The sequence below is a fragment of the Staurois parvus genome, unplaced genomic scaffold, assembly GCF_062004578.1.
Source record: "Staurois parvus isolate SC_StPar_1 unplaced genomic scaffold, SC_StPar_1.0 ptg000152l, whole genome shotgun sequence".
Classification (NCBI taxonomy): Eukaryota; Metazoa; Chordata; class Amphibia; order Anura; family Ranidae; genus Staurois; species Staurois parvus.
In genome coordinates this window covers 2,270,441-2,287,976 of record NW_028317948.1, presented here as the reverse complement: position 1 = coordinate 2,287,976, position 17,536 = coordinate 2,270,441, and the positions used below count along the sequence as shown (strand labels likewise).

Below are 17,536 nucleotides of genomic sequence, written 5' to 3'. Positions count from 1 at the left end.
ATACCGCCTCCTCATGCTGCTGCCAAGTCCAGAGTCTGTCATGGGTCCCTGTACGGCCTCCCATTGCTGCTGTCTCCATCGCCACACTCTGCTGCCATGTGCCACTTTCAGGTCTCTTCACACTGCTGGTGTGTTAAATTTTTTGACATAGGGTGCAGGCAGATTACGGGCCTCACATAGCTGCTGGCAGGCCCCTAATCTGCCATGGGCCCCTATATACCGCCTCCTCATGCTGCTGCCAAGTCCAGAGTCTGTCATGGTCCCTGTACGGCCTCCCATTGCTGCTGTCTCCATCGCCACAGTCTGCTGCCATGTGCCACTTTCAGGTCTCTTCACACTGCTGGTGTGTTAAATTTTTTGACATAGGGTGCAGGCAGATTACGGGCCTCACATAGCTGCTGCCAGGCCCCTAATCTGCCATGGGCCCCTATATACCGCCTCCTCATGCTGCTGCCAAGTTCAGAGTCTGTCATGGGTCCCTGTACGGCCTCCCATTGCTGCTGTCTCCATCGCCACACTCTGCCATGTGCCACTTTCAGGTCTCCTCACACTGCTGGTGTGTTGAATTTTTTGACATAGGGTGCTGGCAGATTACGGGCCTCCTATAGCTGCTGCCAGGCCCCTAATCTGCCATGGGCCCCTATATACCGCCTCCTCATGCTGCTGCCAAGTCCAGAGTCTGTCATGGGTCCCTGTACGGCCTCCCATTGCTGCTGTCTCCATCGCCACACTCTGCTGCCATGTGCCACTTTCAGGTCTCTTCACACTGCTGGTGTGTTAAATTTTTTGACATAGGGTGCAGGCAGATTACGGGCCTCACATAGCTGCTGCCAGGCCCCTAATCTGCCATGGGCCCCTATATACCGCCTCCTCATGCTGCTGCCAAGTCCAGAGTCTGTCATGGTCCCTGTACGGCCTCCCATTGCTGCTGTCTCCATCGCCACACTCTGCTGCCATGTGCCACTTTCAGGTCTCTTCACACTGCTGGTGTGTTAAATTTTTTGACATAGGGTGCAGGCAGATTACGGGCCTCACATAGCTGCTGCCAGGCCCCTAATCTGCCATGGGCCCCTATATACCGCCTCCTCATGCTGCTGCCAAGTCCAGAGTCTGTCATGGTCCCTGTACGGCCTCCCATTGCTGCTGTCTCCATCGCCACAGTCTGCTGCCATGTGCCACTTTCAGGTCTCTTCACACTGCTGGTGTGTTAAATTTTTTGACATAGGGTGCAGGCAGATTACGGGCCTCACATAGCTGCTGGCAGGCCCCTAATCTGCCATGGGCCCCTATATACCGCCTCCTCATGCTGCTGCCAAGTCCAGAGTCTGTCATGGTCCCTGTACGGCCTCCCATTGCTGCTGTCTCCATCGCCACAGTCTGCTGCCATGTGCCACTTTCAGGTCTCTTCACACTGCTGGTGTGTTAAATTTTTTGACATAGGGTGCAGGCAGATTACGGGCCTCACATAGCTGCTGCCAGGCCCCTAATCTGCCATGGGCCCCTATATACCGCCTCCTCATGCTGCTGCCAAGTCCAGAGTCTGTCATGGTCCCTGTACGGCCTCCCATTGCTGCTGTCTCCATCGCCACACTCTGCTGCCATGTGCCACTTTCAGGTCTCTTCACACTGCTGGTGTGTTAAATTTTTTGACATAGGGTGCTGGCAGATTACGGGCCTCCTATCGCTGCTGCCAGGCCCCTAATCTGCCATGGGCCCCTATATACCGCCTCCTCATGCTGCTGCCAAGTTCAGAGTCTGTCATGGGTCCCTGTACGGCCTCCCATTGCTGCTGTCTCCATCGCCACACTCTGCTGCCATGTGCCACTTTCATTTCTCCTCACACACTGCTGGTGTGTTGAATTTTTTGACATAGGGTGCTGGCAGATTACGGGCCTCCTATAGCTGCTGCCAGGCCCCTAATCTGCCATGGGCCCCTATATACCGCCTCCTCATGCTGCTGCCAAGTTCAGAGTCTGTCATGGGTCCCTGTACGGCCTCCCATTGCTGCTGTCTCCATCGCCACACTCTGCTGCCATGTGCCACTTTCAGGTCTCCTCACACTGCTGGTGTGTTGAATTTTTTGACATAGGGTGCTGGCAGATTACGGGCCTCCTATAGCTGCTGCCAGGCCCCTAATCTGCCATAAGCCCCTATATACCGCCTCCTCATGCTGCTGCCAAGTCCAGAGTCTGTCATGGGTCCCTGTACGGCCTCCCATTGCTGCTGTCTCCATCGCCACACTCTGCCATGTGCCACTTTCAGGTCTCCTCACACACTGCTGGTGTGTTGAATTTTTTGACATAGGGTGCTGGCAGATTACGGGCCTCCTATAGCTGCTGCCAGGCCCCTAATCTGCCGTAGGCCCCTATATACCGCCTCCTCATGCTGCTGCCAGGTCCAGAGTCTCTCATGGGTCCCTGTACGGCCTCCCATTGCTGCTGTCTCCATCGCCACACTCTGCCATGTGCCACTTTCAGGTCTCCTCACACTGCTGGTGTGTTCCATTTTTTGTCATAGGGTGCTGGCAGATTATGGGCCTCCCATAACTGCTGCCAGGCCCCTAATCTGCCATGGGCCCCTATACCGACTCCTCATGCTGTGACGTTGCAACAACGTGGAATTCAACCCTACATATGTTAGACCGCCTTTACGAACAGCAAAAGGCCATCACAGATTTCCTGATGTTAAAAGCAGATAAAGGTACTCCCTGTGTAACTTAGATGTCAGCCATTGGCAGCTCATGCGTGACACCTGCGCTTGCTCAGGCCCTTTGAGGAGGCCACGCTATTCGTGAGTCGGCAGGACTATGGGATGAACGACGTCATTCCTCTGTTGCACGTCCTGGAACAAATGCTGTTAACAATGGCTGGTCAGGGTGCGGTAGACGTGGCGCACAGATCTCAACGCCACATGGCCCCTGTGGGGGCAGGACTGGAAGAAGAGGAGGAGGTAGAGGAGGACATTGGTGCTCAGGAATTATTGAGTGAAATGGGTGGTTTTTCCACTCAGCGGACAGGAGTGGAGGAGCAGGAGCATCTGGTAGAGGAGGAGGAAGAGGAGACAGAGGACCTAGACGCACCGTGGCAGTATGCTGTGGAGATGGAGGCAGGGAGTCCCTCGCATTCCTTGGCACAAATGGCCCATAGCATGCTCGGTTGCTTGCGTAGCGACAGCCGAATAATAACCATCAGACAGAGGGATGACTTTTGGCTGTCCACCTTGTTGGACCCTCGCTACCGTTCAAAAATGGTGGCCTTTTTCACACCTGCTGAGAGGGAGGCCAAAATAACGTACTATAAAAAACACCTATGTAGTCAGCTGGTCTCTGCCTGTCTGCGCCAACGTCCATCCTCAGACACTGTGGGCCCTGTGCGCTCGTGTTCCGCTGCCATGGCAGCAGGGGAGGGGTGGGGTGGTAGGAGCAGTGGCAGCTCCACCAGCAGCGGCTGCCTCAGTCTGCAGTCGATGATGAGTAGCTTTCTTCACCAGCGCAGTGAGGAAACTACTAACCAGCCGCAGCAGCAGCAGCAGCATCAGGTGGACCTGGAGCAGGACCTCAAACAACAGGCTTAGGCCTACTTGGACAGCACCCTGCCAACCGAGGTAGACAATCCCCTTGACTACTGGGCAACGAAACTTGACCTTTGGCCCCAACTAGCTGAATTTGCCCTTGAAAGGCTGTCATGCCCGGCCAGTAGCGTGGCATCGGAGCGCGTGTTTAGTGCGGCAGGAGGTATTGCAACTCCGCGGAGGACACGACTGTCCACCCAAAGTGTGGAGAGACTCACGTTTGTGAAAATGAATCAGGCGTGGATTAGTCTGGATTTCAAACCACCAGTTCCTGACACAACTGACTAAATCCGCCATGAATCATGCCCCAAACATGTGCCACTTTCAGGTCTCCTCACACTGCTGGTGTGTTCCATTTTTTGTCATAGGGTGCTGGCAGATTACGGGCCTCCCATAGCTGCTGCCAGGCCCCTAATCTGCCATGGGCCCCTATACCGCCTCCTCATGCTGCTGCCAAGTCCAGAGTCTCTCATGGTTCCCTGTACGGCCTCCCATTGCTGCTGCCTCCATCGCCACACTCTGCCATGTGCCACTTTCAGGTCTCCTCACACTGCTGGTGTGTTCCATTTTTTGTCATAGGGTGCTGGCAGATTACGGGCCTCCCATAGCTGCTGCCAGGCCCCTAATTTGCCATGGGCCCCTATACCGCCTCCTCATGCTGCTGCCAGGTCCAGAGTCTCTCATGGGTCCCTGTACGGCCTCCCATTGCTGCTGTCTCCATCGCCACACTCTGCTGCCATGTGCCACTTTCAGGTCTCCTCACACTGCTGGTGGGTTCCATTTTTTGTCATAGGGTGCTGGCAGATTACGGGCCTCCCATAGCTGCTGCCAGGCCCGTAATCTGCCATGGGCCCCCGTACCGACTCCTCATGCTGCTGCCAGGCCCGTAATCTGTCATGGGCCCCTGTTGTCGCTTGTTGGCATATTCCGCTCGTTCAGATGCTCCTTCTCCTGCTACTCATCTTCACGGATTCCGTCAGCAGTCTTTCTTGGAATCCGTTTCCAAGAGACAACAGTTTGCGAGCACGCACCCGACGGTGCAGAAGCTGAACGTCCTCCTGTCCAAGTTGCTGCTGCCAGGCTCGTAATCTGTCATGCGCCCCTGTACCGCCTCCTCATGCTGCTGCCAGGTCCAGAGTGTGTCATGGGCCCCCGTACCGACTCCTCATGCTGCTGCCAGGCCCGTAATCTGTCATGGGCCCCTGTACCGCCTCCCCATGCTGCTGCCAGGTCCAGAGTGTGTCATGGGTCCCTGTACGGCCTCCCATTGCTGCTGCCAGGCCCGTAATCTGCCATGGGCCCCTGTACCGACTCCTCATGCTGCTGCCAGGCCCGTAATCTGTCATGGGCCCCTGTACCGCCTCCTCATGCTGCTGCCAGGTCCAGAGTGTGTCATGGGTCCCTGTACGGCCTCCCATTGCTGCTGTCTCTATCGCCACACTCTGCCATGTGCCACTTTCAGGTCTCCTCACACTGCTGGTGGTTTCCATTTTTGTCATAGGGTGCTGTATGGCCTCCCATTGCTGCTGCCTCCACCGCCACACTGTGGCTCCACACTCTGGTTTTGGCCCCGTGACTGCCCAAATGAGTGAAGTGTGCGGTGATTCTAAGATCGACGGCACTCATCTGCATGTCATACTGACTGACAGTATTATTTCTCTTCCCCAGCAGACTCCAAGGGCATTTAAATTAAAGGTACAGTGTTCTGCACTAATATTAAGTCTCTCTGAAGCCTAGAAACACCCTTTTTTAAGTTAAATTCACAGCGAATTTATTCGACTCGAATCGAATATTGTCCACGAATTCGCCGAATCAGTCGAATCGAATTTTTCATTTCTTCGCTCATCTCTACTTCTAACCCTCTCTTTTCAAGTGTTTAGTTTCACAACTCTTAGAAATAGTTGCTGAGTCCTAAAATGTGGCATTATTCCATTTGCTAATTTTTGGTAACATCTTACACCACCCCTTTTTTATCTCGTGTGTAAAATAGAATGTAATAATAAACCCATTAGAATGAATACCTTGACAGAATTGACAGAACAGCGATTCTCCAAAGGGGATGCTGGCAGGGACATGCTGGCCTTAGGGGCTGCCTTAGAGGAAGTGGCTGTTTATTAAGTGTTTTTTTGTACATGCAATTTCTGCAAAACAACCTTACTTTTCTTAAAGCAGACCTTGCTGTAAATTGTAAGATCTGCGTACACTGCCTGGGCTCCCACCTTCTTCACAAATTACACATTGTAAGTAAGTGTAAAATATACCTGTAAAAAAAGTTACCCTTTAGCCCTGGTTCACACTGATGCGGTGCGGAATTCGCAGCGTTTTCAGTGCGAATTCCGCACCGCATCAGAATCGCACCCTGTTCATGCGAACCGCTGTGGGTGTGTATGTTAAGTTAACAACACCCCGAAAGCGATCCACAAAACGCGGTGTAATGTGCAGAATCAGATCTCATAGGTGTGAATACCCATGTGATCTGATTCTAGTGCGGAGCAAAAAAAGAGTCCTGCACATCTTTGCTGCGGGTGCGGTGCAATTAGAGCCATACTAACTGTATGGCTCCATTCGCACCACACACAAATCACATGTGATTCGCACAGGAATGTGGTGCGGTTCCTGTGCAACTCACATGCGATATACCGCAGCGCATATATGTGAACCCAGGCTTATACTTAACCTCATCCCCGTCTTCCACCCCCCAGTGCCTAGGCAAGGGTGGTACCACACTTCTTCTGGCTAGATCCTGCGGAATACAAAGCAGCTACAATTTTGAGAGAAGGTACGCTTGCATTGTACTGCAAGGTCCACTTTAACAAAAGGATTGCTTACCTGGAGATCCTTCTAATTCATTCTTGTGAATCAGGCAAATTTGAGCAGTTGGTGGCCCTGCCGACACCACCCAGATAAACAAACTGAGAGAAATTAGAGGAGTTGAGCATATCAAAGTTGGGCAAACAGTGTCTGCGGCCAATTATCCAAAGTCAGTTTTTGGGTATTCTGACAGCTGCGAGTTTTGTCTTTTAGAATACAATAACAGTGGGAGATTTTTCCATGTATGCAGTTTAAGCATGGATGAATAAGGGATATATCTTTGCGTTAATGGCAAACTTTAATACATTGAACCGAATTTGCTGGAATTCCTAATTTTGACACTGTGCACCATAGACAATCCGAATGAGATTAGTCGCCAACTCCTTCAGACAGCTATTTGTGTATTTATCCTTTATTTTGCAACTTTAAGAAACTTACTCTTGCAGATTTTTAATTAAAGTGGAAGTCCAGTTTTTTTTTTTAATTGTAAACCCTTCCCATTCTACTGCAAAAAAGTGTTTTAGTTACTGTCTTTGTCCCATCAATTCTAGTCGCCAACATGTGCCAAAATTAGGATGGGAAGCCAAAGACTTATCACTAGTGTGGGTAAAAGCAACAGGAAGAACCTAACAAAGACTCTTTCTTATTCAGTTCAATATTTTTTTAAATGATTTTCTGGATGGATTTCTACTTTACACAATAATAACATGTACATTTGCCACCTTGTTTGGATGTGTAGATTACATGCACCTCGTAGCCTAATGAAAAAAAAAGGTACTTTGTAACATTTACAAAAATAGTTTTATTTTCTTCATTAAATAACATCTGTTTACTGATTACAGCCATAGCATCCTCATTCTCAGCCTGTGGCTAAATTTGTTTGCAACAACAATAATGACACTATGGGGTTGATCAGTGCTGGGACAAGATCATCCAGCACCCAGGGCAAGAAATGTCAAACTGCACCCCCTCCCCGGTTCATGATGTGCAAGCTTAGGGGATCCTATGCCCAACAGTCACTTGCTTGTCAAAATCACTGCCATTGTCCCTACTCCTATCCCTTTTAACAGAAGGAAAGAGCCCCCATCCCTACAGCAAACAATTGTTCCCAGGGCAGCCGTCCCTTCCACCCACCCCTTGTCCCGGGCAGGGGCGTATTTACCACAAGGCAAACAAGGCACTTGCCTAGGGTGGCATTTTTTAGGGGGGGCAGCACTGATCTGAGAGATCTGAGATATGCTGCAGGCTGCTTGATGGTGTATGCAGAGCCCTCTCGGTTGGGGGGGTTAATGGGCAGGGGTGTTGTTGGTCACTGTCAGGCTCTTCCCGTGATGGGGGAAGGGGGTCTGGTGTTGGTCGGTGTCAAGCTCTCAACGCCAGGGAGGAGGGGCGTACAATTTTTGTGTTGCTTAGGGCAGCATAAAACCTAAATACACCAATGGTCCCGGGCCTGGGGTTGATTTACTAAGGGCAAATAGACTGCACTTTTCAAAGTGCAAGTGCACTCTGCAAGTGCTGTTGCTCCAGGGATTGGTAAATGAGGTAAAGCTTCACTTTGCAGAGAATACCCAATCACATGCTGGGAAAAAAAAAAACAGCATTTTTGCTTGCACACGATTGGACAATGGAAGTCAGCAGAGCTTCTGCTCATTTACTAAGGTCTGGAGCAAATGTAGTTGTAGACTGCAACTTTGAAAAGAGCACAGTCTATTTGCCTTTAGTAAACCAACCCCAATGTATAACCATGCTGCAGAATATTAGTTATTTTGAATAATATGTGTATTTATTCTCACCTTGGTTTTCAAACAAATTACAAGTAAATTACACAAATCATTTGCAGTTGTAAAAAACAAAAAACATGCTATACTGAATTTTATTTTGAGCTCATAGTTTTCTTTGCAGCTCAAACAGTCCACCTGCAAGGTAATTAATGTGGCTAATAACTGATTTTGGCCAGCCAAGTCTGCAGTCTCATGCTTGTGATATTGCATTTGTAACATGTGTTGCAAGTTCCTTGAATGTCTGTCCTGCTCTGCTGTTTGGATTCCCTTGTTGACGACCTGGGATTGGATAACAACTACTCTCTGAACTATGCCTGCCTTTTGATGATGAATCTGACTCTGACTACCCTGAACCTTGCCTGCCTTTTACCTGAACTGTCATTGAACTACTCTGCCTGTCTGCCAACCGCAAGTGCCTATTTGCTGTGCTCAGTTCAAGCCTGCCCCGGCGTGACATCCAGGCACTATAGCATTGTGTATAAGACCTGGGGGCAACCGATTACCGGAAGGCCTGCTTGCCTTATGGGAAAGGGGGCTGCTACAGGTGAAGAACACAGAAGCCAGCTATAGTGCCTGACCACCTGCGTTAGGGGTAAGCATGACAGCTCACAATAATACAAATTCAGATCCAGGGATGATGCCATTCTCACATTTGACCTAATGAAATTGTTGACCAGATTTCAACATTATCGAGAACATTGATGCATAAAAACTGCTCATACTATAAAATACACCTGTAGCAATCAAAATGTTCTTCTAGCTAATAAACATACTATAATATTACTTCCATTGGTGGTAAAGGTGGATAATACACAAGAAATCTTGGGTAAGGAAGGAACTGGACCTTGGCTAACATATACCAGCCAAAACATTTTTTAGTAGTGGCTGAGGTGGGATATGACTAGGACCTATGTGTTTGTCACCGTTGAAGCAATTCACCATCTCTATCAGTCCTGGTGACCAATTCATTGGGGCAGTAAGTGACAGGAAATCCAATATGCTATAGTTTTCACTGAACAGGAGAAGAGGGAAGTTCTTCAATGGGGTTAGCTGTTCTGGTGATGACTTGCTGACAAAGATTTTAACTCTTCCCCACTCAAATTCTGGCTGAAGTTTCACTTTTATACATCTGGAAGACCCTCTTGGCCACTATCAGGTCTATATCTCACTCTATGCAGTTAGTGTTATTTTCTAGGTTGATTAAAGTTGAATTCCAATTGGAAACTATCTTATCTTAAAACTGCTCCCACCTCCTTCTAATACCTATACTAACTAGCATGTAGCGGAAAAATGCATATACTTACCTATTTCTCTATATCAGCCACATGGAGTCTTAAATTGATCTTTGCAGCTGCCATTGTTACTTTGTTAGATTTGATGCAAACATTTGGGGGTCTGTAGTTTATTATAGCAATGTTGGGTTTCTGGTGTGTTGCTGTACCTTTAAAGAGGAAGGGCCTACCTTCAAGTAAACCTACTCTCAATGTATGCATTGTTATTTTAAAAATATGCACAAAAGTTAGGAGTTCAGATCTAGTAAGTCAGATCTTAGCATGTCCTGTCCCTCCAGTGTTTGGTATTACAGCTAGACGAAATGCCTAACTCTACCAAAAAGATCTATAAAAGTAAAACCAAGCACAAACATAGAAATACACACAGCAAAATTTGCATTAAATTTGAAACTTTCAGCTTTTGTTGGGTTGGACTCTGTCGGTTTCTGATATAATAATCCACAGAATCAGCAAAGGAGAATTTCTTTGGGTTGTAGCCAAGTTCCCTCTGAGCCTTGTCTATTCGGAAAGTGTGCATGACTGCAATTTTCATTACCTGTGGAGAAAAATCAGAGCCTAATTTTCACGAAGGTAAAAATGGAGTCCTGATTTCTTCAATCAAGTGTCATTTAAGCAAATTGCAAACCTTAAAGACGATCTATCATTAGAAGTGGCAAGAGGAATGCAGGAGGGTGGAGTTGTGTCCTTCTCTGCATTGCTCTTGGCTTGCTTGTCTTGGGAAAGGGTTCACAGCTGAGATAATCTGCATCTATGAATCAACCATCTCCTTCAAAGCTGTTGTTAAATTAGCCACAGAACGAGGGAGAGGGGAGCAGGACAGTACTCATAATTAGAGTTAAAAAACACTTAGAAACACGGCAAAAAGTACTACATGTAATTTGTCCTATAGGGGACAAAACTGTAAAATAAAAATTTTAATCATAGATCTTAAAAATTGGACTATCAGCAAATTTTATACTTCCTACCTTGCATACCATATTTTTTGATAGTGATAACAGGTGACAGCGATCATCGCGTAACTTTCACCCTGAGAGCAGTCAAGGACCTGTAAACAGCCTTGTTCCAGAATCCAGGGGGTTCACAGGTCACATGAATTGATTTGAAAACAAACATAAGTATTCTTAGACAGTACAAAGTCCTGTTCTTTGGCAGTATTGTTACCTTAGACACTTCTTAGGCCAGGAACAAGTAGCTTGAAGCCATGGTCAGCCCTTCAAGCACCACAGAGCTTGACAAAAGTTAATTTACAAAAATGACAGCGAGGTGGAAAATTATCAGTCAAACAATGATTGCATTCTATTAGATGTAATCACTGTTCGGCAGTACCACTGTGTTCAAGTCTAAATATAATAGCCATCAGTGGAGATCCTTCCATCCATGCTTTTAACATGGATGGGGGAATGGGATCATATTTTCTCCTTCAGTTTGTGGGCTGATCAAGAAGAGAAAATTGAGCTGTGTGTGGCCAGCTTTACCCATCTCCAAACTAAGTGCAAACTAAGATAGCAGAGCAGTTCTAATAAGCTTGATGACGGGGCATTTTGAATATAGATCTTACCTCATTTCTGGTCAGTAATGGGTCTATGTCTACAAACGGTTTCAGCATGATGTGTGCATATTCCAGCATGAGAGCTATGAAACAAAGAAAATTATTTTTAAGTGAAATGAGAGAACACAGAACTCCCCCTCCACAATACAGCATGTTCTCCAGAAGCTCCTATACTTTATCTATATGTTGTCTGCCAGCTTGCCCACCAGCCATGCTATCTTTCCAGGCAGCTTTATCTCATTGTCCACATTACATTTGTTAGTGGTTCTTTTTCTATTGTTCACAGATGCTACACTAGGTGCTCTGGCACTTCTCTTCCATTGTCCATACTACATTTTTTGTGAGCTCTCCCCCCCACCATCCGAATTGTGTTCACGCCCTATCCACCCTATGTTTTTAGGCAATTATCACACTATGTTCTCCTGCAGTTAGCACCCCCACCCAAATCCAAACTATATTCCCTGGCATTTACACCCCATCCACAGCATGTTTTTTGTCAGCTCTCTCTAGCCACACTACATTCTCTGGCAGCCCCATCATCCACACTGTAGCTCTCCCTTCACTGACTGTAGAAGCTTTACTACATGTAGGTCTCCCTCCATCGCCCGCACCACACTCCAGGCAAGACTGTGCCTGTTTACATTGCACTCATCTACTGCCTTCAGCATAATATACTTTCCAATCCATTGCAATTTGACACTGCTTTTGTACCCCCGACATTCTCCAAAATGTCCATAGTGACATATACAGTGGGGCAAAAAAGTATTTAGTCAGTCACCAATTGTGCAAGTTCTCCCACTTAAAAAGATGAGAGAGGCCTGTAATTGGCATCATAGGTAGACCTCAACTATGAGAGACAAAATGAGAAAAAAAATCCAGACAATCACATTGGCTGATTTGGAAAGAATTTATTTGCAAATTATGGTGGAAAATAAGTATTTGGTCACCTACAAACAAGCAAGATTTCTGGCTCTCACATACCTGTACCTTCTTCTTTAAGAGGCTCCTCTGTCCTGCACTCATTACCTGTATCAATGGCACCTGTTTCAACTTGTTATCAGTATAAAAGACACCTGTCCACAACCTCAAACAGTCACACTCCAAACTGCACTATAGTGAAGACCAAAGAGCTGTCGAAGGACACCAGAAACAAAATTGTAGACCTGCACCAGGCTGGGAAGACTGAATCTGCAATAGGCAAGCAGCTTGGTGTGAACAAATCAACTGTGGGAGCAATAATTAGAAAATGAAAGACATACAAGACCACTGATAATCTCCCTCGATCTGGGGCTCCACGCAAGATCTCACCCCGTGGGGTCAAAATGATCACAAGAACGGTGAGCAAAAATCCCAGGACCACACGGGGGGACCTAGTGAATGACCTGCAGAGAGCTGGGACCAACGTAACAAAGGCTACCATCAGTAACACACTACGCTGCCAGATCCTGCAGTGCCAGACGTGTCCCCCTGCTTAAGCCAGTATATGTCCGGGCCCATCTGAAGTTTGCTAGAGAGCATTTGGATGATCCAGAAGAGGATTGGGAAAATGTCATATGGTCAGATGAAACCAAAATAGAACTGTTTGGTAGAAACACAACTCGTCGTGTTTGGAGGAGAGAGAATGCTGAGTTGCATCCAAAGAACACCATAACTGTTATGATCCGCCAGGCGGAGCCTTCCGGCTGCCAACTGATAGACCAACCCAGAGCGTGGGGTCTAAGCCCGGGCTGTGCCTTCACCAGGGCCCCTGATGGTGGGGATGGACTTGAAACAGTCCCGGGCCAGGTCACGACCTCCGGGCGGGCCCACCAGCGGCTGGGAAGGCCTCCGGGGATGCGTGTAGGTACCGGGAGAGCCAGATATGAGGCGGATGACGGCCCCAGCAGGGTGGCACGGATAGTGGTTCCGTGGGGGGTAAGCGGGGTACCAAATCAGCGGGCAAGGAGTAGTCAGGTCACATGCAGGGTCAGCCAGGTAAATCAGTCCGTAGAATAGTCAGGATATCCGAGTCAAAACGCAGGAGCAGGCAGAGTAGTCAGGACAAGCCGGGTCAAACACAGGGGCAGGCAGCGTAGTCAGGGTTGAAAACAGGGTCACAGAACAGGAGCAGGTATCCAGGATCACATAAGTCCTTGCGGCAATGGGTGACAGTGCAGGGCATCTTTAAATAGTGCGCCCTGCACTGTCATTGGCTGGCTGGGACGCGCCCCCGGCTGTCATTGGACGCCTGAGGCGCGCCCTCGACTCTCTACTGCGCATGCGCGGCGTCCTGTCAGCCGCGGCTCGCCGCCAGTGCGCATGCGCGGGGGGACGGCGCCGTGATGCAGGATTCCGGCGCCGTGATCCCTGACACTGCCCCCCCCCAATGGGCACCCTCCGGGAGCCCCACTGATCTCTCCACCGCGGGTGTCCACGAAAAAATTCCCGGATGAGCCAGGGAGCGTGAATGTTCTGGGCGGGTTCCCATGAGTTCTCCTCAGGGCCATAACCCTTCCATTTTATCAGGAACTGGGTCTGGTTCCCCCTCCGTCGGCAACTGAGGATAGTCTCCACTTCGTATTCCTCCTGGTCATCTACGGAGATTGCCTCGGGAGGTCTGGACTCACGGTCCGGGAAAGGATCCGGTCTGGATGGCTTCAGGAGAGACACATGGAACACAGGATGTACCCTGAAGGTCTGCGGAAGCTCAAGCTCGTAGGCCACCTTGTTGACTACACGCTTTACCGGAAATGGGCCAATGTACTTGGGTCCCAGCTTCCTCGAAGGATGCAGCATCTTCAAGTTGGTCGTTGACAGCCATACCCGATCCCCTGGTTGAAGCAGTAATTCTCCTCTTCTTTTCCTGTCGAACGCCCTCTTGCTGTCCCCTTGGGCTTTGGCGATGGCTTCCTGAATTGTCTTGTTATTGACAGAGAAGAAGTTTAAGACGTCCTGAGATGCCGGTACCGGGTTTTCAGGCATCAGGTCAGGGAGAAATGTGGGATGATACCCGTAATTGGCGAAGAACGGGGATTGCCCCGTTGCAGAGTGACTCGAGTTGTTGTACGCGAATTCTGCGGACGGCAACAACGTCAACCAGTCATCCTGAAGGTAGGACGTGTAACATCGCAGGTATTGTTCCAGCGTTTGGTTGGTCCTCTCGGTTTGGCCGTTGGTCTGCGGGTGGTAGGCGGATGAAAGCGACAGCTTGATTCCTAGTGCTTTACACAAGGAGTTCCAGAACCTGGAGGTGAATTGGACTCCCCGATCTGACACTATATCTTCGGGGACCCCATGAAGCCTGACTACTTCCTTAATGAAGATCCGTGCCGTTTCAGGTGCCGATGGGGTTTTCTCCAGGGGTATAAAATGTGCCATCTTTGAGAAGCGGTCCACGACCACCATTATTGCTGTGTAGCCTTGGGATGGTGGGAGTTCGACCACAAAGTCCATGGCAATCATTTGCCAGGCCCGCTTGGGTATTGGTAATGGACGTAACAATCCCCATGCCCGGCTCCTGGAGGGCTTGTTCCTTTGACAGGTGGAGCAGGTCTGGACGTAACGCTCGCAGTCCTTATTCATGTTCGGCCACCAGAACGAGCGTCGTAGTAGTTCCAGAGTTTTCGCAACCCCGAAGTGACCTGCCATTCGATGGTCGTGGCAGTGCCCTAGGACCAGGGTTCGCACCTCTTCTGGGACCATGATCCGGTCTTCCTTCCAAAACAACCCGCCGTGGTTCAGGAGGGGTGACCCCGACGGAACTGGTAGTCCTGTAGAAGCGTCGAGGAGTCTGGAACGAAGTTCTGTTTGTAGAGCAAGGAAACTTCCGGAAGGTAAGATGGTGTCAGGTGCCACTGTGTCATCGGGGTCCTCAAACATGCGGGACAGAGCGTCTGGTTTTGTGTTCTTAGTACCGGGTCGGTACGTAATATGGAGAGTGAATCGCGAGAAGAAAAGAGCCCATCTTGCCTGGCGAGGTCTCAGTCGTTTCGCTGTTCTTAAATATTTCAGGTTCTTGTGATCAGTGAAGACTAGGATTGGATGTGTGGCTCCTTCCAGTAAGTACCTCCATTCTTCTAGAGCGGATTTGATGGCCAGGAGCTCCCGATCTCCAATGTCATAGTTACGTTCAGCCGGCGTCAACTTCCTGGAGAAGAACGCCACGGGGTGCAGTAGTTCCTTGGTTCCATTTCTTTGGGACAGAACCGCTCCTACCGCGTTCTCAGAGGCATCCACTTCCAAGACATATGGGAGGGAAGTATCCGGATGGCAGAGGATGGGCGCAGACGTGAATAATTTTTTGAGCTTCTCGAATGCCGTCTGGGCTTCGGAAGTCCACTTAAAACGGACCCCTTGTTTCGTCAGTTGCGTGATCGGGGAGACCAGACCGGAGAAGTTCCTAACAAACTTTCTATAAAAATTGGAAAAGCCGATGAAACGCTGTACCCCCTTTTTGTCGGCGGGTATTGGCCAATCTAAGATCGCCATGACTTTCTGGGGATCCATCGCGACCCCCGCGGAAGAGAGAACCAGTCCCAAGAACGTGATTTCGCGCTGTTCGAAACAGCACTTTTCTGCCTTGGCGTATAGCCCGTGTTGACGCAACCGTTCTAATACCCGTACTACGTGACCTCGATGAACCTCCAGTGAAGGGGAGAAAATTAGGATGTCATCCAAATAAACTACTACAAAGACATCGAGGAAATCACGAAAAACATCGTTGATGAAATGCTGGAAGGTTGCCGGTGCATTACAGAGCCCGAATGGCATCACTAGATATTCGTAGTGACCGAATCTCGTACGGAAGGCCGTCTTCCACTCATCCCCCTCCCTGATACGGACAAGGTTATAGGCCCCCCGCAGGTCTAGTTTAGTGAATATCATTGCCGATTTCAATCTCTGGAGGAGCTCGGGGACTAACGGTAAGGGATAGCGGTTCTTTACCGTTATCTTGTTTAGATCACGGTAGTCTATGCAGGGCCGTAACGATTTGTCCTTCTTCTCTACGAAGAACAGCCGGGCCCAGGCTGGGGATGTGGAAGGACGAATAAACCCCTTCCGCAGGTTCTCGTCAATATATTCCCTCAGTACACCCGATTCCGTTTCTGACAAGGGAAAGATCCGGCCGAACGAGATCTCAGATCCGGGTAGGAGGTCTATATGACAATCGTAAGAACGGTGTGGAGGAAGAACGTCAGCCCCCCGCTTACTGAAAACGTCCAAGAAGTCATGGTAGGCCGGGGGAATAGTCTGGGATAGATTGGCATCACCGTCCAAGCACAGGAGGAACCGGGGACCCACGGATCCCGTGACCTGGCAGTGATTCAAACAGTAGGGTGACCTAAATTGAATCGTTCCCCTTTCCCAGTCAATCTGGGGGTTATGGGCCCGCAGCCAAGGTAGCCCCAGAATGACTGGAAATAGGGGTGATGCGATGGCATCCAAACGGAGGAACTCCTGGTGATGGTCTGCTATTGTGGTAAAAATGGGTGGTGTCTCCTGGTCCACCACCCCTGATTTTATACTGGAGCCGTCTGCCAAGAAGATGTTGAACCCCCTTTCTTTGGTCTGCAGTGGTATTTTTTGCCGGTGGGCAAAAGTCAGGTCGACAAAGCAACTACAAGCTCCAGAGTCAACGATTGCGGTCACCGATAGTGTTCTTCCCGGGAGCTGCAAAGACACAGGTATGGCCAGGTAATTGGACTGATCATCCCTTCCTGCGGGTAAAGTAAAAGAAAAGGAAGCGGACTTACTCATCTTTGCAGGACAGGAGCGCACCTGGTGACCAGCTTCCCCGCAGTACAGGCATAGGTTCAGCAATCGTCTCCTTTGACGTTCCTCGACCGACAAGTGGGAACGGGCCAGTCCCAGCTGCATGGGTTCCGGGTTGTCCCCCGATTCCGTGCCTCGGGGATGGTTCCCTGGGGTTGGAGCTGTGTCTCTCGGTGGGATCCATGCCACCCTTTGACCCTGGTTGCTCCTTTCCAGCCGACGTTCCCTTAACCTACGGTCAATCTGGATGGCCAACTCAATCAGTCTTTCCAGGGAGTCTGGTAGGCCTACTCGTGCTAGTTCGTCCTTGAGAGACTCAGACAGCCCGATGCGGAACTGGTGACATAAGGCCGCATCGTTCCATCTGGTGTCTCCCATGCATCGCCTAAAGTCGGACGCGTATTCTTCGGCTGCCCGGCGGCCTTGCCGCAGCGAGTATAGGGTAGCCTCTGCGGAGGCAGCCTGCTGAGGGTCGTCATACAATACTGCCATGGCCTGAAAGAACTTGGTCACGGAGTCAAGCTGGGGGTCACGCCTCTCCATCAGACGGTGAGCCCAATCCTGGGGCTCATCCTGAAGGAGAGAGACTATAAACCCCACCCTGACGGTCTCGGAGGAGAATGTGCGGGGCTGCAAGTCAAAATATAGTGTGCAAGCATTCCGGAAGGCTCGGAAGCGGCTCCGGTCACCACGGAACCGTTCCGGCAGGGGAACGCGGGGTTCAGGAGCTAAGGGTGTGGCAACCGCTCCGGATGTCGGGGTAGCGGGAGGTTCCCCAGACG

The 17,536-nt window shown here is 49.7% G+C and overlaps 1 protein-coding gene across 1 annotated transcript in view; it reads right to left on the bottom strand.

Moving 5' to 3' along the window:
• Positions 1 to 8,142: 8,142 nt before the first annotated feature.
• The window catches only part of SDR42E2 (short chain dehydrogenase/reductase family 42E, member 2), a 52,175-nt gene continuing 42,781 nt past the window's right edge, over positions 8,143 to 17,536 (bottom strand). The window contains exons 10-11 of the mRNA XM_089674795.1: positions 11,013 to 11,086; positions 8,143 to 9,989 (exon numbers count right to left, since the gene is read on the bottom strand). Of these exons, the coding sequence (XP_089530921.1) occupies positions 9,780 to 9,989; positions 11,013 to 11,086 (284 nt within the window). The 3' untranslated portion in view covers positions 8,143 to 9,779. The remainder of the gene's footprint in view (positions 9,990 to 11,012; positions 11,087 to 17,536) is intronic.